Source organism: Apteryx mantelli, chromosome 2 (assembly GCF_036417845.1).
Source record: "Apteryx mantelli isolate bAptMan1 chromosome 2, bAptMan1.hap1, whole genome shotgun sequence".
In the NCBI taxonomy this organism is placed as follows: Eukaryota; Metazoa; Chordata; class Aves; order Apterygiformes; family Apterygidae; genus Apteryx; species Apteryx mantelli.
The window spans coordinates 48183718-48211620 of record NC_089979.1 but is presented as its reverse complement, the minus strand read 5'-3'; the positions used below and the strand labels follow the sequence as shown (position 1 = coordinate 48211620).

The 27903-nt window shown below is 40.9% G+C and overlaps 1 protein-coding gene across 1 annotated transcript; it reads left to right on the top strand.

The window, feature by feature from the left end:
- The first annotated feature begins 1442 nt into the window (after positions 1 to 1442).
- Positions 1443 to 26378, top strand: DSG2 (desmoglein 2). Its single transcript, XM_067290605.1, has 15 exons — positions 1443 to 1581; positions 8385 to 8420; positions 9382 to 9516; positions 10848 to 11006; positions 11198 to 11342; positions 12650 to 12810; positions 13606 to 13740; positions 13840 to 14025; positions 14918 to 15177; positions 16056 to 16198; positions 17191 to 17415; positions 18756 to 18983; positions 20024 to 20148; positions 21311 to 21640; positions 23335 to 26378. Exons 1-15 carry the CDS (start codon positions 1537 to 1539, stop codon positions 24355 to 24357), a joined length of 3336 nt encoding a protein of 1111 aa, XP_067146706.1. The 5' UTR covers positions 1443 to 1536; the 3' UTR covers positions 24358 to 26378.
- The last annotated feature ends 1525 nt before the right edge of the window (positions 26379 to 27903 follow it).

Genomic DNA, 27903 nt, shown 5'->3' with positions numbered 1-27903 from the left:
GAATTCCATGGAGCTAATTTTCAGATCAAGAAAAAAGCTGCAAATCATTTTTTTTCTTTTATAACCTTTTAATGTAATGAAACACTTTCAACTTACATTTAATCATCAGGTTAGCAAATATAACATACAGCTAGAATTGTAATCTACTTATAGATCATCATATTAAAAGTACTGTTATACTAAGGCTCTCCAAGACATGTTGTACCTCATTTCTCTCCAAAAAGTATTACTGAAAGAGAATTTTGCAGTACTTCTACTAACAGTAGCTACACTAGCTACATTTGCTGTTAGATCTGTACAAAACTACATCCCTCCCCTTGACATCTTGAAGAATATCAGAAGATCTCAGGGTGTATGCTTGTACAAATTTATACATTTCTGTTGTGCTACAAACTGATCAGTCCAGTGCAGTGACTCAGTGACAGAACCAAGAAAGAATATAGAAACCCTTAATATTATGGATATCATGCATATTGACGGCTTTGTTTCTGCTTATTTTAACAAAGAAAACAATGTTAACACAAGGGTATCAGCAAACACCATAAACTGTGATTTTCTAAGTATTACAAATACATATACATAACTTCAGTATAAATTGTGAAGTAAAGCTGCTTCCTTATAGTAAACCCCACGTAAATGATAATCATTGCAACCGAAGTCAAAGACTGTGAAATGACGTATTGTACACTGTTAGGCATGTAACAGGAAAAACTCCCATGAGGATGGTTCTCTCATTGAGCCCTAACAGAATCATACATGATATCATAACTGGTTGCTTCAGAAATTGCAACAGTTGAGCGTGATCTTATGAAGAGTAACCAGGTAAGAGCGCAGGAGAACAGAGGATGTACGGGAAGTACCTCTGATGGTTTTGTCACCGGGGAGAATGTGTTCAGCCTTTGTCAGCAGCGATTAGTCAGGTGTATCCAGAAAAGATCTCTGCTAGGTAAGAGTAGGAAGGGCATGGCTTGAATACTAAAAAGTAGCTTATGAGAAAGGTTGGAAGGCTATGCTAAAGCAGTTCTTAAACTTAATTTCCCACGAGACAGTATTTTCTCCGTGTAAGTCACTGATTAATTTATCGTTTGTCCTTACGGTTACATTGCACACCTCCGACGTGCTCCGACTCGCTCTTTATGACGGGGGGGAGGGGGAATCCCCCCAAAATTTGAAAGCCACGCAGGAAGCGCGGCCGCGTCCCAGCCAGCCAGCGCCAAAGGCACCGCGGCGGCCGGGGGGCAAACTCGCCGCGCGTGTGCGAGGGCGCGGCAGCCCGAGCCGGCGCCCGCGGGTGCGGCCGGGCCGGGCCGGGCCGGGCCGGGGGGGCCGGGCGGCGACCGCGGCTCGGGGGAAGGCGGACCCACCTGCGCGCTCCCGGCGCGCCTCCCCGCCAGCCGGGACACTCCACCCACCCGCGTCTACTTGTGCGGCCCCGCCGCCGCGGGCACAGTCTCTGGCCGGGGCGGCGCAGCGGGCGGCCGGCGGAGCGGCCCCCCTTCTTTCCCTTCTCTTCCCTTCTCTTCCTTTCCCGCGGCCATGGCGCGGAGCCCCGCGGCGGCGGCGCGGCTCCTGGCGCTGCTGGTGAGTCGTGGGGCGGGGGGATCCCTCCGGTAACAGGGTGGGACAGCGAGAAAAGGGCTGTTTTTTCCCCTCTATCCGAAGAGGAGGGGGAAAAAAAAAAAAGAAAGAAGAAAGCGCCCCGCAGGAGGGGAGCGGCGGTGAAGGGAAAGCCCGGGCGGAGCGGCGCGGAGGTGCGCGGCCGGCGGGAGGGCGGCACCGCCCTGCCCCGCGGACCGAGCCGCTGCTGCCGCCACCGCCGCCGCCGCGGGAGCTCCTGCGCGGCTGCTGCCTGCGGGCGCGGGGAGAGCTCTTCCCCCGGCAGCCGCCGGCTCCTTTAAAACCGGTTTTTGCTCTTGTTCTTGCACTTGGAAGGTAGACAAAAGTAATCAGCGTTTGCTGTATGAAAGTAGGTAAAAGTAGAAAAACTTGATAAATATGAGTGCCGCATCTCAAATGGCTTTGTTTTTCCCCCTAGATTCTAGTAGGAACAGGACTGTAGGGAAGAACTCATAATGTTGTCATTTTGTTATTTGAAATGTTTTCGAGGTATCTTTTTGAAGGAGTGGTGTCAGGAGGGAAAATGGATAATAAAATAATTAATGGAAATCTTTATTGCCTTGTATAACAGGTTTCTTAAAAATCCAAAATACTTCTCGGGTTTTTTTCCTTCTCCACCCTCACTCTTACTTAGCTATCAGCAGTTAGATCTTCCTTACTATGAAGTAATCTTTTTAGTCTTAAAGCAGTATTTCATAAAGAACTGAGACAAAAAAAAAAAGTTTATGATTTTTTTGATTTGGGCAGTTGTTCTCTAGCTACACAGGAAGCTTTGCCTCCCATTTAACGCCTTGCTCTTTAGCTGTCCACCTTTCCAGGCTGGCAAAATGCCTGCGGAAGTTGGGCAGCAGCTAATCTGGTGAACCCGAGCGGGAAGCCAGGCTGCAGATAATGTCGGAGAGCCAAGGAGCAGAGCCACAGTAGGCTTTTGGACAGCTTGCAGGGCTGCTGGGGTCAGGAGCTGTAGATAGCAGCTTTGCTTCCTGAGCTTGAGATCCAGCAAAATCAGCTTTCTTAGCTGGAAACTTGTTTGAAAGCTTTAATGTAGATTTAGTTGGCTAAGAGTCAGCCAGTAACAGTTAACTCTGTTCCTAGAATTAGAGTGGGAGTTGTGCTTTGGTTGCAAAATGTATTATTCTTTTTTGCCCCAAACCACAATAGGAAATATGCTACTTGTACAAAATTTTTCACTAATTCTTTCTGTAATTGCTGAACAAATGTTGGTGTCTGTTTTAGTGTGCTTGTACTTACTCAGGATTCCACTGGTTTTGCCTGAAGAAAAGAGGAAAATGATTTACTCAGTCCTTTCAGTTCAAGCCTGTGCAGGATGCAAGATATTAAATTTGAACAAAGTTTGGTTTCTTAATACCTTAGTGTGCCTTAGATTAAATATTCTGGCAAATGGAGCTGCCTTAGTTGGTTGGTGTTGAGAAAGAGTGGCACTGTTGTTTTTAGCTCTTTTTTACTAATCTGGACAAAGCCATTAACGTGGGTGAAAGTCTAATGGCTTATTTAAGAGTATCAGACAAGGGTTATTTATATTTTATGATATGTAAAGAAGGCGCTGAAAACTTCAAAACCAGTAAGAAACTACTAAAAAAGGAAAAGCAGTCAAAAAACAAAAAACTTGTCTTCTACCATGGAAGCATCAAGAATATCAAATTCTTCCTTTCCTCCTTTTTTTCTGGAAGTGTCTGGTGGTGGTTTGCATTGCTGGTCTGTGGTCTGGGTTCCATTAGGGTTGTGCCTGGGCACCTCACAGAGCTCCCTGCAGTTCTCTTCATGCCTGTGTCCCTGCCTCCAGCTCTTCCTGAAAGACACAGGCAGGCGCCTGCAGGATGATAGCGTGTTCGCGTAGGTGCGGTCCTGACCTGGCACATGTCCAGGGTGCATGCCCGGAGCCCTGGACCTGCAGTGCAGGCACAGCTACTGAGATTTAGAAGAACCTTTGGAGTTTTCTTATGATTTCTTAGACAGGTGGACATTGTATCTTTAGAAGAGGAGATCTTGGAAACACTGTCTGTGGTTGGGTCAAAGAAGAGCTGAGAGAGATGTATGGATTTTATTATGCGAGTAGCAAAATTTCATTTTTCTTTGAACATCTTCTCAGATTGTACTTCCTTGATACTGGTGATCTCTAACTCTGCTTAGGCTAGGTATGATGAAATTCAGTCCAGAATACCTCAGGTTACTACTGTAATCTCAGAGCCAGTAGTGATTACCTTTTAAAATACATAGAAACCTGGGGGGGGGGGGGGGGGGAGGCGAGGCAACAAACATAATACTTATCTTTAAAAAGAGCAAAGATGAGGAAATTGTAAGCACCCAGTTTATATTTCCAATAACATGCTGAAACATGGTAAAAACAAGCATCTATGCAGTGATTCAACAACTTAATATTGTTCCAAAAATTAAAAAAAATCAAAGAATTATGGTGAGATTATTTAAGCAGGTGTGAAATATGTAAGACCTAGTATTTTATCTGTCCTACTGAACTCAATGAGTATATTAAAAGCAAAAAAAATGCTTTCCTGAATCTGAATCAGACTTCCTAAATCTGAGTTTAAGAATCATGTTTTGTGATTCTTGAAGTGAGTTTAGAGAACTGGGGTTCTTTAGAGAAAAAGTAGATAAGACGCATGATAACAGTTTTCAGATAAATAAAAGGTAATTGTGAAGAAAGGGGGATTATACTGTTTGCTGAGGCCATTTGCATGACAAAGAGTGAGATTCTGTTTAAGACATCTAAATTTAAGTGTTTGAGCTTCTATTATAGTAGACGGAGATGTAGTTGATACAGAGGTCACCTATGCTAGTGTTTTAATTTGGATCAAATTGCGCTTTTGAAGCAAATCTCTAGAGTGCGTGAGTCTGATTCTTTCTGGATGAAACTTAAATTGGAAAATGGATGCATCCATCCACTCATGGGTGTCTGGCCAACGGGATCAAACTCATTCTAGTCTGAAGTAAAAACCACACAGTGTGTGTAGTGCAGTGCTGGTTCTTGGCAGCAAGTGTTTTGCTCTACAAAACCTCTTGCATCGGGCTTTGCAAAGTAGATACAGCCACAGTTGGTGGTACCCAGACAGAAACAGCAGCTGTGAGCTGGCTTTAGGGTGCCTTGGACTGCTCGCTCCTCTCCTTGCCCGTCTTTCTATTGAGTGCAGTGGAAGGTTAGACACCCAGCATTCACGTAGACATAGAAACTCGCGTGTCTTAATCTGAAGCTGAATCTCATCCAAACAGCAATATGATCAACTTACAAAAGGAAGAAATAGGTTAAAAGTTCAGGAAAACTTTCAGTCTGAAAGGGTAGCTATGCACTACCAAGGATTAGCTAGTGAGGTTGTGAGATCTCCATTGCTAGTTTTTTATGAGCAGGTTAAACTGTTGTTAGGAAGCATTTAGGTATAGTTGCTGCCTCAGGGCAGGGAGATGGACTACCAGATAACCTTTGCCAGTCTCTTCAGCCTTATTTTCTGTGTGCAAGATCTCCACCTACTCAAGAGTCTTGAACGCCAAACTAACTGGCAGGATGAGCAAGATCTGAGCCTCTTAACGCACAGCGTATATGAAAAGACTATGTTTTTATGGCTTCTTGCTTCATAATGAAGCAAAGATAGACACACACCTTCTTACTCAGCCTGCATCTTTGGAGTATAAAATTCAGCCGTGTGTTCAAAGTCTGTCCCTTCAGTCGCTTCCTGATTATCACATGAACTCTCGTTTGTGCTAGAACAGCCTGCCGTCCCTGTACGCCTCACTCCCTTTTCCCCTGCTCTCTTGCCTACACTGGCTGTCTTCGTGAAGTATTTCCTTCAAGCCTCAGGTTTTCCAGCTCTTTATTGTAACAATCCAGGTGTTTTCCGATATTGACTCCCAGCTTTGAGTCATCAATAGATTTCATCAGTAGGTGCCTTTTGTGTGTGTGTATGTGTGTGTGTGTGCGCACCGAGGCTTTAATCTACACCATATGATAGGCTCTTACTGAGCCGTTCAATAAAAAGTAGCTCTGTATTATATTAAAAAAAGGAAATTCAGAATTAAGCACCTGTTGGATATGTGACTTTTTACTTTTGCTTCAAAAAAGTTTCATTGAAGAGTGCTTTTTCACATTTTTAAATTTGTGGATCTTTCAAAGCTTGTCAGTGAAGATGCAGGACCCCTTTATATATTTCTTCCACATGGATTTATGCATGTTGTAAATAAAATTGCTGTTATTAAGCACTTTTTGTAGATCTCTTAGAAGTCCCTTCTTAGATCCCTGTGAGCTGTGGAATATACATTGAAAACTACAGAGGCAGCAGTGCTTTTTGATGATCTTAGCAATAGAATAGGAAGTTTTGAAGTTATTTTGTTACTAGACAGACAAATTAATCTCAGAGTTATCTTGATAAAATACCATCATATTTCACTTTCTTTTTATAATTGTCAATGGGATCCTTCTCAGCTTTCTTGTTATGCTCTTCTTTAAAGTTCAACTCAGTGGAAGACCTGCCCATTCATAGATTTCGGATATTTTTGTTTATCCTGTGGTTCCCAGGAAACGTCTTGCTTTATGCCTCTCATCTCCATTAAAGATTGAGTCAGAAACATTTTGCCCTTCAGTTTACTGATAAGGACCAACAAGGATGGTCAATATGAACTCTTGGCACCTATTCACTTTCCAAAAGAGTTGCAACCCCTGTTGAAAAACTGTGACTATAAAACAATTCTCCTGTCACTTATCTCATGCACTCATCATTGTCTTATTGCTACTATATAAATTTTTATTAAAATTATAAATCCATAAAACTAATACAAACAATGAGATTAAGATTTTTTTATGAAAACAGTTTGATAGGAAGTCTAAGATCCTGTAGCTCTTACAGTGCCTATCCATTAGAGAACTTACTGCTGACTGATTTTTGTCTTCAGGATTCATACATTGGGCAAATTGCCATTTGGAAAACAGGGTTTTGTTGTGCAAGTTGAAACAGCCTGCTACATTTCCCAACACTATCCACTGCTTTGTGTAGGAGAGATAAGTTCTTCTGAAATGAAAGAAAAGACTATCATAGACTATCATAGATGGAGCAGTTAAGGCTGAGTCAGAGGAAGGAGTGAACAGGGAAAGCCCAGTCCACAGCCTAGATAAAAGCCAAAGAGAATGTAAAGAAGTATCGATTAATTATTTCAGGTGGAAATCAGTTCATCTGAGCCTGCTTTGTCTTAGGCATTAATATGAATAAAAATCATGTAAGGTGCAAAATGTAAGCAGATGTAAAAGTGCTGGGAACAATAAAAGTATTCTCTTATCTACTTATACAAAGCTCAAAAGCTCAATTTGTTGATTTTGCATGTTACAGAAACCTACATTTTTGTTTCCAAATGCCTACATTTTTGCGCTGTTTTATTTATTTATTTGTTTATTTTTGCTGCCTGCAGAATCCTGCAGTGAAAGTGGATGTGAACATAGGGTTTCTGATAATTTGCTGAGGCTCCAGTTCATTCCAGCTATCATAAGGCACCTAGCTAAAGTGTTTAAGCAAAGGACTTAGTAGTCCTAGGCTCTTAGTGCATGACGAGGTAGGCACTTCTGATACTGAAGTTTGACATATTAGAGCAAGGCTGATTTGCTTCCTAGCTCCCATGTTTCTGTGAGGAATGGATGTGTGTCATTTATCCTCCCAAGTTAGGTGCTTAAAGATAAGTGGGATGAATCTAGACCACAATCTATTAGGAAAGTTATCACTGGAAAAATGATCTGTTTTCAGATGTGAAAAGAAACAGTATGCAAGAGGGATGGTTAGGATCTAACCTCTGCTCACTGGTGACCAGAAAGTCTCTTATTCTCTCTCTCCCTCAGTGGACTCTGAGGCAATCAGTAAGCTGAAATGGCAGCACAACAGGGAGTAAAGCAAAGTCATTGCTCTGTTCTACCCATTTCAATGTGGTTGCAAAAGTGTATATCCCGCTGCAATGTTTTCTACAGAACTTGCAGAGATTTTAGGCAAATAGGGGATTTTAAAACTTGAATAGAAGCTACATTACACCAGTGCTGGAGTCATACTCTGGGGAGATTGTACAATCGGTTGTATAGCCGAAAAAGAAGAAAGTGTCTCTCAGACATATCTTGTTTCTTGATCTTTATAACACAGATACATGTGCGGAAAAACTGTATAATGTGCTTTAGAATACAGAATATGACAGTAAGAGAAATTCTAAGTAAACATTTGCCTCTTTCATTTATGTCAGCAAAAAAAAATTTTTTTTTTGATTTATACCTGCTTTTGGACATTATTTAAAACCTCTTGTTCTTGTATGTGGTCAGTAACCCACCATAACATGCATAATCCATGATTTGTCCAGAAGAGTGAGCTGCTCCAGGGTGCTGCTGACAATCAACATCTATTCCTATTAATGGCAATTTCCCATCTTTTGGAATGCTGAAACATTATTTGGTACTAAAAAACATGAACATTTAAAAACGACTAAAGTCAGCATTTACTGAGAAAAAATTGTTTCTTATCCACTTCCTGCCCTTCTAGGAAAAAAGAAGTGTGAAACCTTTAGTTGTGCTGAATTTTACAATTATAGCATATTTTTAATGTGGTTTCAGGTAAATTATTCAAAAGTAAATATTAAGTAGTAAATGTTAATTTATATGTGTCAGATTCCTTCTTCTGCACGTTTTTGCAATTCTTATGTGGGAAGTTATATAAGTTTAGTTTTAGTACTGCTTAACTGACATAGAATTAATAACTATCATATAATTTACTTTACAGATCTGCTTGAATTATGGAAATGGACTCCATTGTAAGGTACGAAATGATGAAAAATTACTTTTCTTTATCAGTGCCTGAAGAAGGGCTCTCTGAGCAAAGAGCAAGTGGCAAAGGCATGCTTTCCTTCAGTGGATAAATAGCTTGAGTTGTACCATTTTCTGAAACTTGAAAGCTGTGTAATGGATCATGAAATATAAGCAAACATGGAAGTGAATAGGATCAATGCTATATCCATCAAAATGAGTGACGTTCAACTTTGGGAAATCTTCCCCAAAACATTAAATTTGTTGCTATTTTCTTTGAACTCCTCTCTGTAAATGAAGTATACTGTAATTTTCTAGAAGATGTTAATTCTGCATCTGGAAACGTAGAGCCACAGTAGGGACTAGGCTGGGCAGAGGGGAAGAGAAGCGAGGTCATGTAGTTGAGCAGAGATAGCTGAGGCAGCGGGTGGGTTACACAGAGGTCTTTCATTTCATGGACAGGATCTGTATTAGAGAGAAGGCTGAGTATAAGGGAATATTGAGGAGAGAGTAAACAGGGTAACAAGGCAGAAATGAAGGTTTAAAAAACAGCCTGTAGTAGTGCCAAATTTCTTCCCACATCTGATGACAATCACTTAAATACAACTATTCTGGTTGACTTTCACCAGCCCCTGGTCATGGTAACTTCCTCATGTATTTAAAGACTGTCTTGCATACTTCTGTACTGGTAGAGATCGGTGTTGCTTTCCTCTTCATACAACTTCTGAGGAACATACAGCTCTCACGTTGTGGCTCAGAAGGCTAATGCTGATGCATGGTTTCTAAGTCGTTAGCCACTAAGAGTCCATATTTTCCTTGGAAGAAAATGAATGGTGAGATCAGCATGCAGTTTGGGCAGCCAGAAAGCCCAGGTTACAGCAGAGGGTATTCAGAAGTTTGGGCTACAGCAGCAATAAAACATTAATCTTAAATGGCCAAATGTAATGCTGAGATTTAAACTTGTTTTTCCACAGATTTACAATCAAGAGAACAAGACTAGCGTGTTGTCTCATCCCCACAGTCTTGTCAGACAGAAGCGTGAATGGACAGTCCCTCCTGCTTTCATACGGGAGGAGGAAGACAACTCTTACAAGAATCCAATTGCTAAAGTAAGACCAGGAAAGAGATAAATATAGAATATCCATAAAAATAGAAAGATGAAAATGTAAAATAAGAGTGTGGCTGCCTTAAACACATGCACAGGTGTTTCTCGCATTTTAAAGATCTATCGAATGTCAGTAAAAGATTGGCACACTTGCCTTCTGTTTCCTTCCTTCAGCAAATGAGTTACTCTTGCAGCCTGATTTGGGTCTCATCTTTTTCCAGCCACCAGTTTTCATAAAACTTGTTGGACTTCAATACCTTTGAGAGTTTTTTCACTCCCCTTCTCCAACTTGGTTGTAGCTGAACTTGGCAAGTGCATCCAAAAACTATTAACAGTGATTGGACATCAAGGTCTACCTGGAACATGGTTATGTATGCCTAATTTTTTTTTTTTTTTTTAGGAAACTGGGCTGAAAATAACCAAGGTGTTACCCTGTCATGAAAGATTGATAAGCATGTGGTTCAGCACAACTGCTGAAACCTGAACTCACCACATCTATTGCTTTGGCTTATAAAGTAACTGTTGATAGTAGTAGGCTGTTATACCCAGCTTGGAGCTGATCAGCATCACCTTGATGATGATGCTGGTGGAATGGGACACATGCTTTTCCAGGGAATTTCAGATAATTCCTGGCAGCAGAGGAAGGGTGTCATTATACTGGATCTGTCAGGGAGAAATCTCTAGTCTGTGCAGCCTCTTCTACCTGTTCCTCTCAGATCTGTCCTTTTTCTTCCATTTTAGCACTTCTTCATTCCTGGTCCCCCTTGCTAGCTTAGGTCTAGTCTCTGTTAAAAAGATGCTACATCTTAGTTCCAGGTTTTGCTTGAATAGTTTTAATCTCCTCTGCTCCATTCATTGTTCCAGACCTTCCCCCTCCCCTGCCTTGGTCTTTCTCCCTGTTTTATTTGTCCCTATCCATTTGAGCAGCCAGTTGCCTTCTTCCCTCATTCCAACTTTTCATCTCATCTCAGTGCTTTTGCAAACCTTCAAGTCAAACTCTTGCTTGCACTTCCATCCTATTGCACTCTTTGTCCAAGCAATCTCAACTTCCTTCTCACACAGACCTCTCCATTCTGGTTTTGAGGCCTGAATCCCCATCCCAACTGTTGCACTGTTCCATCATGTTCCTTTTCCCCCTGCATTGCATCTTCAAACAAGCATGTAACACTTCTTGCAATCTCTTCAACGTCTCCATACCTGAGCAAGCACCGGAAAACATTGTTTATTTCTGTTTGTTTGCTATTCATTACAAAAATAGGAGAAATATTTTTTTCTCTGCATTCTTAATGTGGTTTTATTTACTAACTGCAATTTAATCTGTTGTATTCCTGCTAGATACATTCTGATCTTGAAGAGACAGGGATAGTGGTAACTTATACTATATCTGGTCAAGGAGTAACAGAACCCCCTTACGGATTATTTGTTATCAATGGAAAGACTGGAGACCTGAACATAACAGGAAGGGTTGACCGAGAAAAAACTCCAATGCTGCTTGTAAGTTGGATAGCTATGGTTTTTTTCCTGCAAGTGTCCTTCTATTGGGATTTATATTTATATTTATTTATTGTTCAAATGTGTTGACTTCAGTTATTTTTGTTTCTGGACATTTCTTCTCCATGGCAAAGTAAGGTATAGCCATGTATATTAAAGTTATTCATTGTATTTGCTTTCTCTCTGTATTTCAGGTCAGAGGTCATGCTCTGGATAAAAATGGAGCAAAACTGGAAGAGCCAATAGACCTCCCAATTAAAATTGTGGATATAAATGACAACTTCCCAGTTTTTTCACATGAATTTTTTGTTGGCTCTATTGAGGAATTAAGTAAAGCAGGTAACAGTATTTTTAAAATTGTTTATTCACTTATCTTTTCCCAACTCATGCAAGGATGCAGATGAACATAATCTTTGCTATAACATATTTGCAATAACAAGGATGTGTTCTCTTACTTGTGTGGAGGTCATTTGTTTGCATTTGCTTGCAAGTTTTCCATTCATAGCTAAGCTGTGTGATGTAAGGAAGAGAAAGTATCCATCCATATAGTCAACAGACTAGAGCAACACTTTCTGGTATGGTAATTTGGTTTAGCGTCAAAACTACCACAAATCCAGGGATCGGAGTCCTTAAGCAGGAACTGTATGGAAAACGCAGTCCACTTTCTGGGCTAGCAATCCTGGTGTCTTTGGGAGTTGATTCCACTCTGCCATGCCTATGAAAAGTCCTGATTTATCCGTGGGCTGGAGAAGTACTTTGCTGTTAGAGCGTATGGCGCTGACCCAAACCCCAATAGAGAAGTTAGCAGCAGTTTTCCGGTTAACAGGGGGCAACACATCAGGGGTCATTCGATCAGATCTTGGGGCAACACATTATTTCCCAGGAGGTAAGAAAAGGAAGGTTTGGGTAAAATAAGCTGATAAATCCTTCATGGCGTCTGGTTCAATGTCACAGTAATCTGAAGAAATAAATTAGTGAACATCCAGTTCTGTGAGGTATTAAGTTCCCTCTGTCCTCTCTGAAGTCAGTAGGAGCCATATGGTAGTCATCTCTCTGCTTGCATCCTAGCTAATGTTTAAACTCGATATGGGTACTAGAAACTAAGGTGTGCCCTTTCCAAGAGAACAGGATCCTGTGCCATGACTTACAAGAGGATTGCACCCTGAGGTCTGCTGTGTTTTTTGAGTGAAGGTGTTGGAAGACATTAACAAAACAATTGCTCTTTGCTAATGTTCAGATAGAAAAGTCAGTACTGCTCCCTTTAGTATAATGTGTGAGGGAAATACAGCTTGTGTCTACGATGGCTTTCTATCTTTCTTTTCTTTATATCTGCAATTTCCTATCAGAAGTTTTATCAGAGTTCTTATATTACTCGATCTGTTGGATAATTCTGGTGCACTGAATTCTGTAAATTGGAGATATGTGTTGAAAATATGTTTTTGTTTACTAGAGGATATACTTTTAATGAGTATTACTTGGATTTCAAGGACACTTCTTCAGCTCTGTTCATTAAATCAGTAAATGCAGGAGCAACAGAAAATTGTGCAGTGGGTCTGACAACACTCCCTTACCTGGAATTTTACAGAAAAAATACTTGCCAGTGCATGGCAGTGTAGACCGATACTATGTTTTATTTGCTCTTTCAGGTACAATTGTAATGAGGATAAATGCAACTGATGCAGACGAACCGAATAATCTAAATTCCAAAATTGCTTTCAGAATCATTTCCCAAAATCCTAGTTCTGCATTCCGTATGAATAAAGATACTGGCGAGGTTCAAGTAGCAACGATGAGCCTTGACAGAGAGGTAAAATAACTCCCACTGGTGTCTCGTAACAGCGTGCTTCTAATGCCTCTTGCTTTGGCACCGCCTGCCCGACCAGAGAGCTGGTCCCCTCATCTTCCTTTGCCCCTCTTGGGATTAAAGGATGATCCCTTGTCTGGTTGATGCATGTTTTTCAGGGGCTGGGGGGTACAGGATAAAGGTCACCTCCTGTGCCACCAGTTTGCTGCAGCCTGAGCGGCAATCTCGTGGAGCGAGGAGTCGATTTGCCGTACTGCAGAGCAAACGGCAAGGACAGCCAGGGTCACACTCTGCAGAGCTGCTGGCTCTACCTTGATTTTCATAGCCTGTTATGCAAAGTAGGGTGCAAAGAGTTACGACACCTACTGCTATGAAACGGTGTTGAGAGCTGTGTATTTAGCAGCAGCTTTCCTCTGCTTGCATGTATTTTTGCTGGCCAGCAGATGGTGATGGTGGTTGGCTCGCTATACCTGAGAGCAGCGTCTCTGCATCCAGCTCTGTCCTAGCGTGCAGGTGTCTCTGCAGCTGCCCCTGCTCATGTCCACTGACCTTTTCCATTCTCCGTTTAAATGAAGTCCAACTCTTTGTGGGGAAATATAAAACTCCCAAATCCTTTTCTAAGTCCAGGATTCCAGCAGAGCCAGTCAAGGTAGTTGTGTGTGAGATTTAATACCAGTTAGAGGGGGTGTTATAACTGGCCTTTCCGTGAGAGGGAGCAACAGAAGTATAGTAAGGATAATAATCTACACTATAAAACTTTGCTTTGCTTTTAAACATTTAATTTTTATATTGCGCCAGACACATAGTAGTTATTCTTTGATGGTGGAAGCAAAAGACAGAGGTGGTGGATCAGATGGGAATGCTGCAACATGTTCTTTAGAAATCAAGATTTTAGATGTCAATGACAATTTTCCTGTTGTCGAAAGTCGTATGGTAAGTACACTTACAATATTTTTTGTTCTCACACCTGCTGGTATCACGTTGCTTGCAAACTTTGTTGCAAACTTTTAAAAGACTATTGTTTGATTGCAGCTTGAAGGAAGCATTGAAGAAAACAAAGCACATGTGGAAATTATGCGAATAAAAGTATCTGACAAAGATGAAGAGTTTTCTGATAACTGGCTGGCGAAATTTACATTTGCTTCTGGTAATGAAGGTGGCTATTTTCATATAGAAACAGATACCCAAACAAATGAAGGGATTTTGACTCTTGTGAAGGTTAGTATATTCTTTACAGAATATTTAAATATCAGAATAATTTGTTCTTTTTAGTATAAATTGACACATAGGTTATTTATATTCAGTCAGTATGTAAACTGTAAATAACCTATGTGGCGAACACTCCTCCTTTTTCATGTTTCTTGATGTATAAAATAATTTCATACAAAATAATAATTTTGTCTAGCATTTCCACTTGCATTTTGTGTGACCTCAGATATATCTATGGGGGCAGAAGTCCCCAAACTTTTCTAATTGTCAACAGCATGAACACATACACTGTAACCTTTGCCTTATTTTTGCTCTCCTTGCTGGTCTCGGTTTAATTTTTATTTCCCGCAGCCAAACATAACATTGCAGGCAACACTTACTCTGTGAGCCACAGGTTACAGACTGTTTATTTTGTAAACTTCCATATAGCTTTCACTCCCTTTTAGTCCAATAAGAACTGAAGATGGATAGTGCCCTAAGAACTGTGTGTTTTTTGTGGGGTGTGTGTGTGTGTGGTTTTCTTAAATAATTGTAAAAATTGGTAAGCACTAAGGAAGTTTCTATTTGTAAGAAATAATTAGAGTCAAGTAATGTGGAGTACTGATGCATTGAAAATAAAGACAGAATATATGGGTAAGACTCATTGCACCTACCCTTAAATTAGTTTAAATTCAACAATATAAAAGATACAACAGTGATGCCATCCATGGAAAAATAAAAAGAAAATCTTTGTTATACACTCTTAAAGAGGTAATACGTTATATATTGAGAGTAACATGTTAACTGACAGTTATTCTTCACACTATAGCATCTTTCACCAGCATTATTTAAATACTAGCTGTATGACTGTTGTCTGGATATCAAATTCTGAGTGATCTCTCTTTTTCTGTGATTGCTTTAGGAATTAAATTATGAAGAAATGCAAAGCCTAAACTTGGGCATTGTTGTTACAAATAAAGCAGAATTCCATGAGTCAATTAGAAAGAGCTATAAAGCGCAAGCAATTCCAATCAAAATTAATGTGATTAATGTCCGAGAAGGCCCTAAATTCCCAGGTGGCACAAAAATTATTAAAGCAAGTGAGACCATGCGGAAAAACCAGATTATTGGACAATATCAAGCCTATGATGAAGATACTGGAAAAGTAGCAGAGCATATTACGTAAGAATCTTCTTTTTATAATCATCCTAACTATTGTATTTTGTATATTGAGTATGTCAAATTAAATCTTGTTTAAAAATGAATATATATTGAACTGAAATAACTTGAAAGGCAATCTGTTTGCTACTGTGCATAATTAAGGCATAAAAGGGAAACATCGTAATCATCAAAATTCTATGATGTAGAAAATTACTGGCTTAAAAATCCTACTTTTTTTGATATATACGGCAAGACATGAGTGTTTCTGCTGAAACTGTCTGTGGGTGCCTGCTATTTGTCATGCTCTTACACTTTTCAGAGTAAGTTTACTCATTTGACTTTGTCTGTGGAAATATTAGGAAGAAATATACAGAAACTTGTAGAAATCAGACAAAAAGGGTGTGAGATAAGTTTGCATGTGCATATATGTGGCTGCGTTTAGATTTTTGACTTGCTGTTTTCCAGCCAAAATTTGACTGAACCATCACCATGGCATTCGGACTCAGTTGCAGCCCACAGAGATGCACGCCTGGCTGTGGAGTCCTGTCCTCCACTCCTGTAATACAGTCTCTGCTGCTGCTGCTCAGATTTTTGGGGCAGTAGGGATGGAGGGGAAGAAGATAACCACAGTCAGCAGCAGAGCTCCCTCTCCTGCTCACTTCTTGCCCTCAATCTACCTTTTATAATGCCTCTACACTCAAATCCTGGCTGACTCTAGAGAGGAAGAAGGAAGTTTCAGCATTCAGGGTGTGTTTATAATCTTGGATTTATAGTTTAAGCCATAGACCAAGACCTCATACGTGGGCATCTTGTCTCAGCTTTAAACAAGGAGTAAGCTGCCTTTTCCATTGATTTTGCTCGTTATAAATATGTACACTTTTATATGCGCTTTTCATCAGATACATCAAAGGAAGAGATTTGGCAAACTGGATCACAATAGACTCTGTTACAGGTGAAATCAAACTTGCAAAAGACCTCGATTATGAATCGTTTCATGTAGTAAATGGTACCTACATTATCACAATGTTGGGTGTAACTAAAGGTAAGTCAAGTGTGTTTTGTTTTCAGAGTTTGGTCAGACTTACTTTGTTGCAAGTTTCCTGTTTGTTTAAGGTTTAGTTTGTCTTCCACAGCTACAGTTAGTTTAACCTCCCTGTCTTTAATAACCTGAAAGTTAGGTGAAACTGCACTGCACACCTAGGCTATGTTTAGAGGAGAGAAATGGGCATCTCCTTGAAGACAGATGGACCTTGGATTGGGTTCCTGAGGTGCCCACTTCTTTCTTCTTTGACTAGATAGAGGTTAAACACATGGTTAAAATGTGTGTAATGTTCAGCTGGTAAAGTTAATGCACCATAAGAGAAATAGCCAATGCTCAGCTACATTACTGACAGGCACTTTCTCATGTGAAAGCTGCCAACAAAGTCAGTGCAGAGGTTCAACTAAACAGGTAATTGAGCACCAACTCCTGTATTTCTGGAAATAGAGGGACTTTCTGTAGCGCCTCTTTAGGCTTTAGCTATCTCTTACTGCATTCTGAAAACACACCTGAATGTTTTTCTGATACTACTTTCAGCAGCACCTACAAGTAATAAAGGTTGCTAAATGCTGCATGTCTTTCTCTTTTCGGTGAGGGAGGGCTGCTTTGGATTTCAAGTCAGCCCTAATTGTCTTGGCACTGAAGTTGTTGAAAATGATACACTCTTACTGAGACGTCTTGGTGACAAGGTGTAATCTGTTCAGTTTATGCGCTTCCTTTATCCTAAATCCATTTTGCTGCAGGGGTATTGCCTACTGAAACTAAATTACAAAGGGTTTTGTGAAGCTGAATAAGAATGTCTCTTGTAAAGGTGGAAATTGTGTCAATCTCTCAGTAATCAGCAGATTTCAGAGTCCTGAGTTTTCTCGAATGCTAAGCAAGAGAGACGCTCAAAAATTCTGGTGCATATGGTTAAAATTCTCACTTTTTAGTCTGCATGCTACTGTGCAGCTGTACATAAATCAATATAATTTTGTCATATTTTATATTCTTAGATTTTCCTAAGAAAACAGTCACCGGCACAGTCCTTATTCAAGTTGAGGATGTGAATGATAACTGTCCAGTTATTGTGGACCCTGTGCGGACTGTGTGTTCAGATGCAAAATTAATTCATGTTACAGCTGCTGATTTGGATAGTTACCCAAACAGTGCTCCCTTCAGCTTTACTCTTGTTGAGCCAGAGGGGACAACAAAAAATTGGATGATTGGATCCAGAAATGGTAAGAAAATATATTTTAAGTTGCTTTCGGTTCTTTGGAGTTTTACAGGGGTGTTGCACTTTAATTCTGGTCATACTGAGAGTTTGGCTGATCCAGACAAAAAAAATAAAAATCCACGTGTATGGAGTCATACATGAAGACACGTCATTTGCCTCCTACTCTCTTCTCTCTAGTGGGTGTCAGCACAATTATGTATTCTGGGACCTGTCTCCTTCCCTCAGTTGAACCATCTTTGCCTACTTCAATGACCCATATGTGGCATCCAGGAGTTTGTGGGTGACACTGGGATTAAACCACACCCCATCTTCCCACAGAAAGCAAGCAAAATGATATGAGATGCACTTCATTAAAACTAAGCTTGGAGATGTGACTGTGTTACTGGGCTGCAGTTGCTTTAGCCTTTAATTTAAAAAAAAAAAAAAAAAAAGTCTACATAGTGTGGGCCTTGAAAAAGGGAAGTGCTATACAACCTGTCCAAGATTCTCCCGTACACTAGGCGAAGGAGCAATAACAACTGCAGGCCTCTGCAATTGCAGCCCTCTTTCTTAAATCATTTGAATGAGTACTATGAAATGAGATAAGTATTTTCTTCTCACATTCTCATTCACACACACCTAGGAAATACTTGAAAGAAATGCTTCAGGTAAATGCAAGGCACCAGAAAATACTTTTTCTTCTCAAACTCCTTATTCTGTCATCTATAACCTAACAGGATAACACTGCAAAGTAAAAATCAGTCATCCTGATCACCAGGTTTAGGACCAAGAAAGAATTCTTACATTTTCTCACCCCACTTGTAGTCAGACTAGCAGTAATTGTAGGGATTATTGCTTTTCAGAATAGGGTGGTGTTCCCCAGCTGGGATCATCTGGGCATCTCTCACCTAATTGTGTCCTTGACATCACATGGCCACAGAAATGGGTGGTATTTTGACTCCCCTGGTCTCTGCCTGTGGCCTAAAACAGATTACCCTACAGGCTGAAATTGTTTTTGTGAATTCAGCCTTTAGTTATCTGGATGATGTAAAGGTTAGGGCTAGCCAGGCAGTCAGGCTGTATTATGTAATAGTCTCTGCTAGTTTGAAACTCTTCCACAGTTACCTAAGACTGCAAGTGAGGGCAGCTACTCTGTTACCAGCATGAATGATTTGATAAAAATAACAGTGTATAAACTGTAGCAGCAGCTAATTAAAGTTGATTCCATTGCATTGGCATGACTTAACCGGGGGCCTGGTTGGGAGATTGGGAAGACCTAATTTCCCTTAGTTTACAGGAGCTAACTTTCTCTTCACTCATTTCTTGATTGTTTTCTTTTTCTTTAACCCCACCCTTCTGCCTCAGACACTAGCATACAGCTGATCCCACGAAACCTGAAAACTGGCAAAATCGAAATTCCGATCTTAATACAAGATTACCAAGGGTTCAGCTGTACCCAGAAACAGTCTCTACATTTGACTGTTTGTACGTGTTCACGTGACAGCTCTATACCCTCATGTGCCGAACGTCAGTCAACGGGTCTGGGACCTGGAGCAATTGCACTAATTATCCTGGCATTTTTACTTTTGCTGCGTAAGTAATTGTTTTATATTATCTCAGAAGCACTAAGAGTATGGTCTGCAAGGCACCTGAGAAGAAACAGTCCCTGCTCTCAGGGTTTATCATCTCTATTTACTTTGTGAGTAAATTCCTGGTCTTTATGATGTCATGGCAAATTTCCAACTAATTTTGGTAACATCAGCATTTCACCCTCAAAAGATTTCAAGCTGTACATTTTAAAATTATTATGTCAGACTTGAGCTTTTGTTTATCATGCCATAAAATACCACGTGGAGAAGGAGTAAGAAAACTTGTCAACGTTTCCCACACTTCCCTGTGTGAAACTAGCTCTTCCCCCTCAAGCCACAGTGCTTTGGTTCCTCACCACACTCTTCTCCCTCACTGACAGCCCAGATATGGTTACTTATTCTGAATAGCGCATGACACTCTTTTGAGCTTCTCTTTTGTCTTACAGAAGAACAAGAACAGCACTTTGAGTTGGAGTATGGCCACATATACCAATGCTATATCTAAACTGGCAAAAATTTATTGCTTATGCTAGTATCAATCTAGCTGTAGCAAAACAGAATTCATTCCAGGCATGTATGTTCTGCTCCTGAAGCAAGATTGTTTTCGGTTCCCCGGGTAACACTGTAAACATATCATAGGAGTAGTGAGGTGGAGTCTATATAAAGTCATTTATTTGTCTAGTAGTAAAAGAAGAGGAGGACGTAGAAATTTTAAGGTTGTTCAGTGATTATTTAGAGCTCAGTTTTGCAAGATGATATCTTCAATAGAAGTACAGCTAAGCACATGCATGATCATTTGTAAGACTGAGGCCTTGACACAGGTTAATGGGCAGTTTATTCTCTAGGAAACCATCCTGGCATATGTGTCTAGGAAATCTTGAATATTTGGGAACTTGTCTGCAGCCCTTATCACTCCTTATGCTGATCATTAACTCATTGAAGATGCATTTCTGTATGGGAGCTGCCCAGGACTTTAGTATTTGCTGTTACCATGTTTTGGCCCTAATCATCACATAGTTAATGGCAAACTGTGTTTCCTTGCAGTTATTCCACTATTATTGCTGTTGTGTCGGTGTGGATCGGGAGCTAAGGGATTTGCTGCAATACCAGACTACAGTGAGGAGATGTTACGTAACTGGAACAGTGAGGGAGCAGCTCCCGAAGAGAAGGCATGTTTACCTAATAACACTTTGCTTTGATTTTCATCCAAGTATTTCAGTTTTGCACTTGGCATCTCTTCCGCATTATGGGTTGGTGTTTCAAAGCTGTAGAGCAGATTTTAACCACACATGAACATTAATTGAAATTAACTATGTCGGGCTCAGTGGAAGATATGTGGAAGATGAATTCCATCAGCAGCTCTGGAAATACCAACTATGATGTTTAAATCCCAAAGTAAAGGGAAAGTAACCAAGCAAGTGTTGATAGTATCTGAGCAGAAGTTAGGAGTGTGGGAAAAGCATTGATGCTGTAAAGAGTAATGTATTTACATTTGCAAGCCTAGAGTGTTCTATGCCTGTCTGGGAGTATTTTAAAGCAGTAAAAGAATGGGTTATAAAGCTTAGCTTCCCATCACTAATTTAAAGTTTCAGGTTGCATTTCAATTGACTTCCTCATGTCCTCCCTTCTTAAACAGAGGAAATTCTAAAAAAAATTGAGCAGAAATAACTAGAAATATTCAGAGGGAAAGAAGAACAGTGAGTTCAAGAGAAGTTTGCTCACTCTTGTTGTCTTACAAAACCCAATTTTCAAAAAACAAGCATGACACTAGCACACTTGTGGGCACTAACAAAGAAACAAGAGTAAGGTAATAAACCTTGATTTAGGGCCAATACTTCCACTAGTTTTTGATGAAAGACAGTAAACTTAATAGGGAAGCCAAACTTCTAGGAAAGAAGAAAGGTTCAGGTAGCACCACAGAAGAGACAGTAGGCAGTATATGCTCTCCACTTTTTTGCTTGGGGAAAGCTGGCCGGTATCACATGTCTCTATGGCTGAAGGGACTACCAAAACTTTCTTGGAACAGTTGAGCTCTCTAGAGTTTCACAAGTTGTTTTGTTTTTTGTTTGTTTTCTTTTCCTCTTCCCCTCTTTGATTCCCAACCCTTTGAGTTTTAAGAAACAATATATCTGTAGAAACACTCCTCTCTCCTCCTGAGAACAGTCATAGAAGCTACACCCTATTTCATGAGGCACTTTACTCTTTGCAGCAACATGTTATAAGTACAAATTCGAACAAGTCATCAAATGGCACCCTCCCAGGTCCCACCCAGCCCCGCTGCTGGTTCGGTGAGTTCCATGTGCTTATCTTAATTTGTGTTGTTTTATGCAGTCAGTGCTAAACCTCATCACACCCACTGCAGTGGGGAAGTTGAAAGCAGCGGCCAGCGGAGCGACAGCAATGAGCATAGAGGAAGCTGTGGCAGGATGCAGCAATTCTGCATCTAATGTAAGAGGGCATTGCGGCACTGTGGCCAGGACCAATGAAAGATGTGAAGAGCAAAGGCACCTCTTTTCTGGTGCTGATTATGGAGCCATGGCAGCTGGAGGGGCTGAAGGCATGACAGTTGCAGAAGGCAAGACAGTGGTGGCCGGAGGAAGTGTGATGGTGGGAACTGGAGGAGCCGTGAATGAAGAATTTTTAAGAGACTACTTCAGTGATGTAAGCATATGACCTGAGTAACAGTGTCTTGATATTGACGCTTAGAGATACTAGTAGGTGATTTTGGGGAAAGTGAGTTGTGAAATGCCACTTATGTTATTACAAACATAGATCCTGACCCGTATACAGTGTTCTAAGCTGTGTGTATCTGTGGTGGGGGCAGTTTATGGGTTCAGGTTCACACGTGGGACTTAAAGCATGACAATGCTCAGTCTCGTAGCACTCGGTGTTTAGATGTCCCTGATGAGACCCTCCTCAAGAGAGACCAGGGAAAGGAATCCAGGATATTTGGCAGCAACCAAGGAGCCCCTTGTTCACAAGGAAAAGCTGTGAGGGAGATGACGTGATGTAAACCTCAGGGGCTTAAGCACCTTACACTGGTCTGTAGGGAGGCACCTTCATGACTCTTCATGAATCGCAGCTAAGAACCTTATCATGGAGCAAGTGCTTGAAAGATAGGCTATAGATGGCAAAGGGTAGAGGGTGAGGTCTGTTTATTCAAAACAGCTGATGAAGTGGTGCTGGTGTCATCTTTTTGCCCAACAACTTGCTTTTCCTCCACACATTGTTCTTTGTAGTATTGCACATAATCTGAGCATAACTAACTGCTCAAGTCCCACAGGAGGGCTTAGTGAAGTGACTACAGTCAGCTTTACAACTTTTGTGAGGCTAAAATATCTCAGATTATAGGGAAAACAAAAACGGACAAATAACCAATCCACGTTGTTTCAGATGTGTGCTGATTTATGTAGAAACATCTCAGGGAATGTACCTGCTTCCAGGATCAAACATAGATCAACATGTGGAGGCAATTTGGATCTGGGTATATACCACATTGTCCTGGTGCCTAAGCTAATATGCACTCCAAAAACCTGAATATGGCAGCAGAGTGGCTCTGAACACAAGCCAACAAACATATTAGGTAAAGCTGGTTCAGCAGGCCCAGGATATTTGTCTGTCTTTGCTCCTGGAATTAAAGCTGGTGCAAGCATATACAAGGATATTCAAGCTAGTACCAGAAGCTAATTTTGTTGCAGATGCTGCTTTCAGACTGAGCTGGCCCTGGAAGCAGTGTATTCGTGATCCATGAACCCTGCTTCTTCTGAAGTGGCCTGTGTAGTGCCAATTTACATGTTGGGCTTAAATCGCTTAATACCTATGGAAACATAGGTATTTAACTTTGCAATTTCTCCACTCTTTTGGCCAGGTTCTGCAGGCTACGCTGGTGAAAACGGCCATGGAAGGTGATAACATGTCAGCATGTGCTCATTAAACATATGTTTAAATATTAGGATATTGTCAGGCATGGTTTTGACACTCTCCCACAGAGGCTTAATAACATATGAAATTCATTCACTGAACCAAAATAAAAGCAATCTTGGTACGTTTGTTAGGATAGAGTAGTATCACAAATGGGTATCTGGCAGTTTTAACAGCAGATGGTGATAGTACTTGAGGCTTGTAGTTTAATCCCAGAGTGCAGTATCCTTTTTCTCATTTAGTGCAATGTCAAGTTCAGATTAATTTCAGGTGAAAAGCAGTGCTAGACACTACTTGGTTGGTTGGCAGTTTTTGTGGGTTCAGTTAAAATCTTATTCTAATCTTTTTTTGACAAAACATTCCTGATCTTTGAAGTTGATAATGTCTGGAACTGCCATTAATGAACTTTATGCTTCCTTTTGTTTTCTCTTTAGAAAGTTGTCTCTTTCGTGAATGAAGATGAAGCCCAAGCTGCAAAGGATTGTCTCCTGGTTTATTCTCAGGGAGAGTCAAGCTCTCCCCATGGGTCGGTCGGCTGCTGCAGCTTTATTGAGAGTGATCTTGATGACCACTTTCTTGATGATTTAGGAGATAAATTTAAGACTCTAGCAGAAATATGCATGGGTAGGCATATAGACATGAAAGATAGTAGCTCCAGGAATGAATCAAGTTTTGGTCTTAATGACGCAAAGTCACAATCCTTAGATCAGCAAAGTACTTTCATTTCTGAACAGGCCTTTGCTTCGGACAGCTGCTTGCAGGCAGCCCAGGCAGCACGCAGGGATAATGCTGTAGGATCAGACACTGTGTCTCAGGAGATGGTCACGGAAACAACCTTTGTATCGAGGTCTGGGCAGCATGAGGCCAGGCCTGTTTCCAAATCGTACTCTGAGAGCAATGTCACTGTGACAGAAACATCCTATTCTGCGGGCACCCCTGCTGCTGTTTTCCTAGATCCCCAGTTTAAGGAGAATGTAGTGGTGACAGAGAGAGTGTTTGCACCTGCTTCGAGCTTGCAGGACATGGTGGAAATTCCCAGTTTGCCAAATGGAAGTAATGTGGTGGTTACAGAAAGGATGATTAAGGCAGAGGGTGCTAGGCCAGGGGTCTTAACAGCTCAAGATCTCCCAGATTCGCAGTATGTTGTCGTGAGAGAGCGGGAGAGGGTGCTTGTGCCCACTTCTGATCAGGGCTCGCTGAGCTTCCCCGGTTTATCCGAAGGGCAGAGCGTGGTGGTGACCGAGCGGGTGGTCACACCAGCCCAGGTCTCGGGGATGCAAAGCAGAAGTGAGCAGACGGCAGATGCTGGACATGGAAGGCAAGAGCACGTATTAATCACAGACTCCCTGCTCAGCCAGCCAGGCCCGGCCTCAGAGGGGGTTCCTCCTGCTGGGTCCACTCTGAGCAAGTCTTCGCGGGTCACAAAATACAGCACTGTACAGTACACTCGCTCATAAACAGGGCCTCTCCCAGGCAGCTGTGTTTGGCTTCCTTTATTTCAGTACACATTTTGCTTTTGGGCTCGCTCTTGAGCTCTGTACTTTTTTGGAGCTTTAAAAATGACATGGGCTGTCTTGTGGTAGTTCCTATAAATAAGGATTATGACCAAGAGGCTTAGAAAAAAAGAAATCTGGTGTTGTGATGTGACACTTGCAATGGTGCTTTCAAAGTGGGAAGGTGCAGGAAATATTTTTTCCTTGTTTGCTAGGTTTGGAATTGCTTTTATTGTTCAGTTAGTATAATAACACATAACTACAGCTACATAATCATGGAAAAACAGAAAAAAATCTGAAATCTTGCGATGGATGGTAGGGTACAAAGCACAGGTTCAGTTTCTGAACTGTCGCTTAGTCTGGTCAGATCTTCCCAAAAGAGGCATCAGTTCCCCATTCTGTGATTTCCCATTTTTTCCCTTGTGGGCCAGGGCAGATCCCCCTAAGCTGCAGCTCCAGAGCACAATGCTTTAGCTAATTTACAATGAAATCTCTCCTTCCTGAGAAGGCCAGTCCCCAAAGTCCTTATGTCCTCAGGGCGGCAGTGTGGTGTTCTTCTGGAGGAAAGTTGCAACTTCAGGTTATCAGCATTTGTGTCTTCTGAGTCATCAATTGCATGTTGGCACATGGGTTAAAGAGGCTGAGTAGCAAAAATGCAGAGAACTCAAATTGTTCAGTACCTGTCAACATAAAAATGTCATTACTTGGCCTGGGTCTAGACTGACAATGTATGGAAAAATAAGCATTTGTATCATACAGATTTTCATTGACTTCTAATTAATCATTTAATAATGCATGAGAAACAGCCAAAACTTACTTTAGCTTTAGAACCAGAGATTCAGTGGCTTCTGTTAGCAAAGTTTATGGCCCTTAGACATCTGTTGGGTCTGATTACAAGTGCAATTAAGTGATTTTTATTTCATCTGTGAACTCTCAAGCACAGAAAAGATAGTGCAGCCTAACATGTATTTTTGAAGTTCTGCTGGCTCCAGTATCAGAAGTCCTGTGGCCTGTGTAGTGCTGTGTAATGGTAGCTCTATTAGCTCTGACAAGAAAATAGAAATCTTACTGCAATTCTGAAAAACTTAGAATTTTTTTTTTCTTGAAACTTATGTGGTAAAAAGGGAAAAGAGTATTGTAATATTTGGCACTATGTATATATTCATGTGTAAATACTTATTTGTATGCAGTTTGAAACATTTAAGGTGAGCTTTTTATAAAAAAATATATATATATATATAAACCACTCTAATACACTCCTCATGGTTTTCCAGAGGAGAAAGAAGTATTTTAGATTATGTATTAACACTGTAAATGTTGACCTCCCATACCCATAATATCAGTAAGCTAGTCATGGTAGTGCTAAGCCCATGCACATGCAGGGCTTCCTGGCTGTCTCCATTTTTACTGGACTTTTCATGCAGCTGTGGTGTTATGTTTTCCATTGATATGTTTTGCCTTTGACTAGAAATGCTTTCAGTGTATTTTATTTGTGGGAGAAGAAGATAAAAGTTGATTCATAAACATAAGTAAGAACTATGGCTATGTTCAGCAGGGGTCTGTAAGCAAAGGCTGTTATTTTAAGTGGAAGAGTACTTCCAAGCAAATCAGACTGCTCACTTGCTTGGTCCTGTTGGTTATTTCTCTCTTAAACTCTGGTTTTAAAGTACATGTATTTACTTTTAAGAATTGTGCAGTTTTAAGTGGTGAACACTTTTTCCTGCAGGTAGAGGGAGTGAACTTATAATGTATTTTGGACTTTTTAATTGATTATTTCTGCATTTTTATGCAATCTTAAATAAAAAAAAAAATTCTACAACAATTTTTGTCATTACTTATTCAAGTTTAAAACAGCCACCCTGATGAAAGCAATGACACTTCTGTTTCTTTAAATTTCTTTTGGAAATGCTAGTCCTAATTACTGCAAATAAAATGGTCTAAAGGACTATCTTAATGACAGAGTAATAAACGTTGGTGTCCTGTTAACTAACATTCTGAAAAAGTCAGAACTCTGCGTGTCTGTTTATTTACAGCTTTTTTTGGAACTTGTCAGTAATCATCACACAAGTGCTAGTACAGCAAGACTGGTGATTTCTAATGAATGAATATCAAGTAGTGAGGCGTTTGGGGGTTGGGTTTTTTTTGGTTTGTTTGTTTGTTTGTTTTAAAGCACCACTATCCACCATTTCATCCACATACTTTGATTTCATTTATGAAGCAATTCAAGATGTCTTTTCTGTCATCACTATGAGTGCAGAGACTAGTGGCGTCAGCTGTCTGCTGTATCTGTTGCCCTCTGAGGGGGGGAAAAAAGAAAACATGTTTGTACTAACATTTCAAATGGTATCAGCATGTGCTAGTGCTAGCAGCATGTCTATCCAATTAATACATTGCTTCCAGTAGAGCTGTGTTTTTGTAAATGACCATTTACAGTTGTGTAAGCATATGGTTAGCATCCAACCATAGATAACCCTGTGCCTGGGATTGCTGTGGTCTAAAGCTTTCTTATCTAAAAATAACAGAACATGGTTACCTTAGTGCTGAAATACCAGAGTGACAGGGGCTATATCCAAATGGCTGGTGATTTATGTCTCCTGCTCATCCTCACTAAGGATGTCAGGCTCCACAAGTATGAATCAACATGCTGCGGTGGGGTTGCTGCCATCCTTAGCATGAGTGCCTTGGGAGGCAAGCAGAGACTATGAGAAAGTAGTAGTACCGTAGTACTTCAAGGTGTATTCAGAGTGAGGCTAGACTTAATCAAGACCTGGCATTTTCTTCCAACCTCTGTTCTTTCCTGGGCATTTGATCATCCAGCCCCATCTCAGATTAAACCTTGTGCCTTATCAGTAATAAATCAGTTCAGAAAGAGTTAAAATAAATCAGCTGCTCTTCCCTAGGAGCCTGACACTGGTGGTAAGTGTTTATGGCCTCCAAGAATCCCAAAAATCTGTCCTTCCCTCTCTGCTTTTACTGTGATTAATGAGCTACAGGTTCTGGGTGGTTTGCTTCCTGAGCGGTTTGCTCCCTGACCATTTCTTCTTCTGGCCTCTCTGCTTTCAGCGCATTCAAAATGCAGTCACAGAAATCTTTTTTCCTGCCTTCTTGTCCTATTCCTGCCACTGTCTCAGGCTTTCAAGCACACTCCTCCAACTGATGCCTTTGGTGAAAAATCAGTGGGGGGAAAAAAATCACTGTCAGACTTCTGTGTGTAGAGGTAAGAGCCTGTCCTGAGCAGAGCCTTCAAGAGCTCAGAGTGCCGTTTGGGCACAGTTTTTGAGCCTGTCTTGAAGAACACAAGCTGGAAAAGTTGGACCTTACATCCAGACCTGAGTTGCTACAGATGCTCCGTCTGGCATGCCAGAGTCGCTGCTGCACCCAGCACCATAGGGTATGCTCAGGGAGGGACCTAAGATTTTTATTGACACAACAAGCAAAGTATCTCCCTTCCACCAAGGACTGTTTTGGGTTTGGCACAGGTGCTGTGCGGCAAGGCATCCAAGGGCTCTC

What these genes read in the sequence shown, in the direction of transcription:
- DSG2 (XM_067290605.1), top strand. Translation starts at nt 1,537, where the DNA reads ATGGCGCGGAGCCCCGCGGCGGCGGCGCGGCTCCTGGCGCTGCTG. An exon ending in GAGCAGCTCCCGAAGAGAAG is followed by an intron (nt 20,149 to 21,310) that starts GCATGTTTACCT and finishes TGTTTTATGCAG; the next exon opens with TCAGTGCTAAACCTCATCAC. An exon ending in TAAGAGACTACTTCAGTGAT is followed by an intron (nt 21,641 to 23,334) that starts GTAAGCATATGA and finishes TTTTCTCTTTAG; the next exon opens with AAAGTTGTCTCTTTCGTGAA.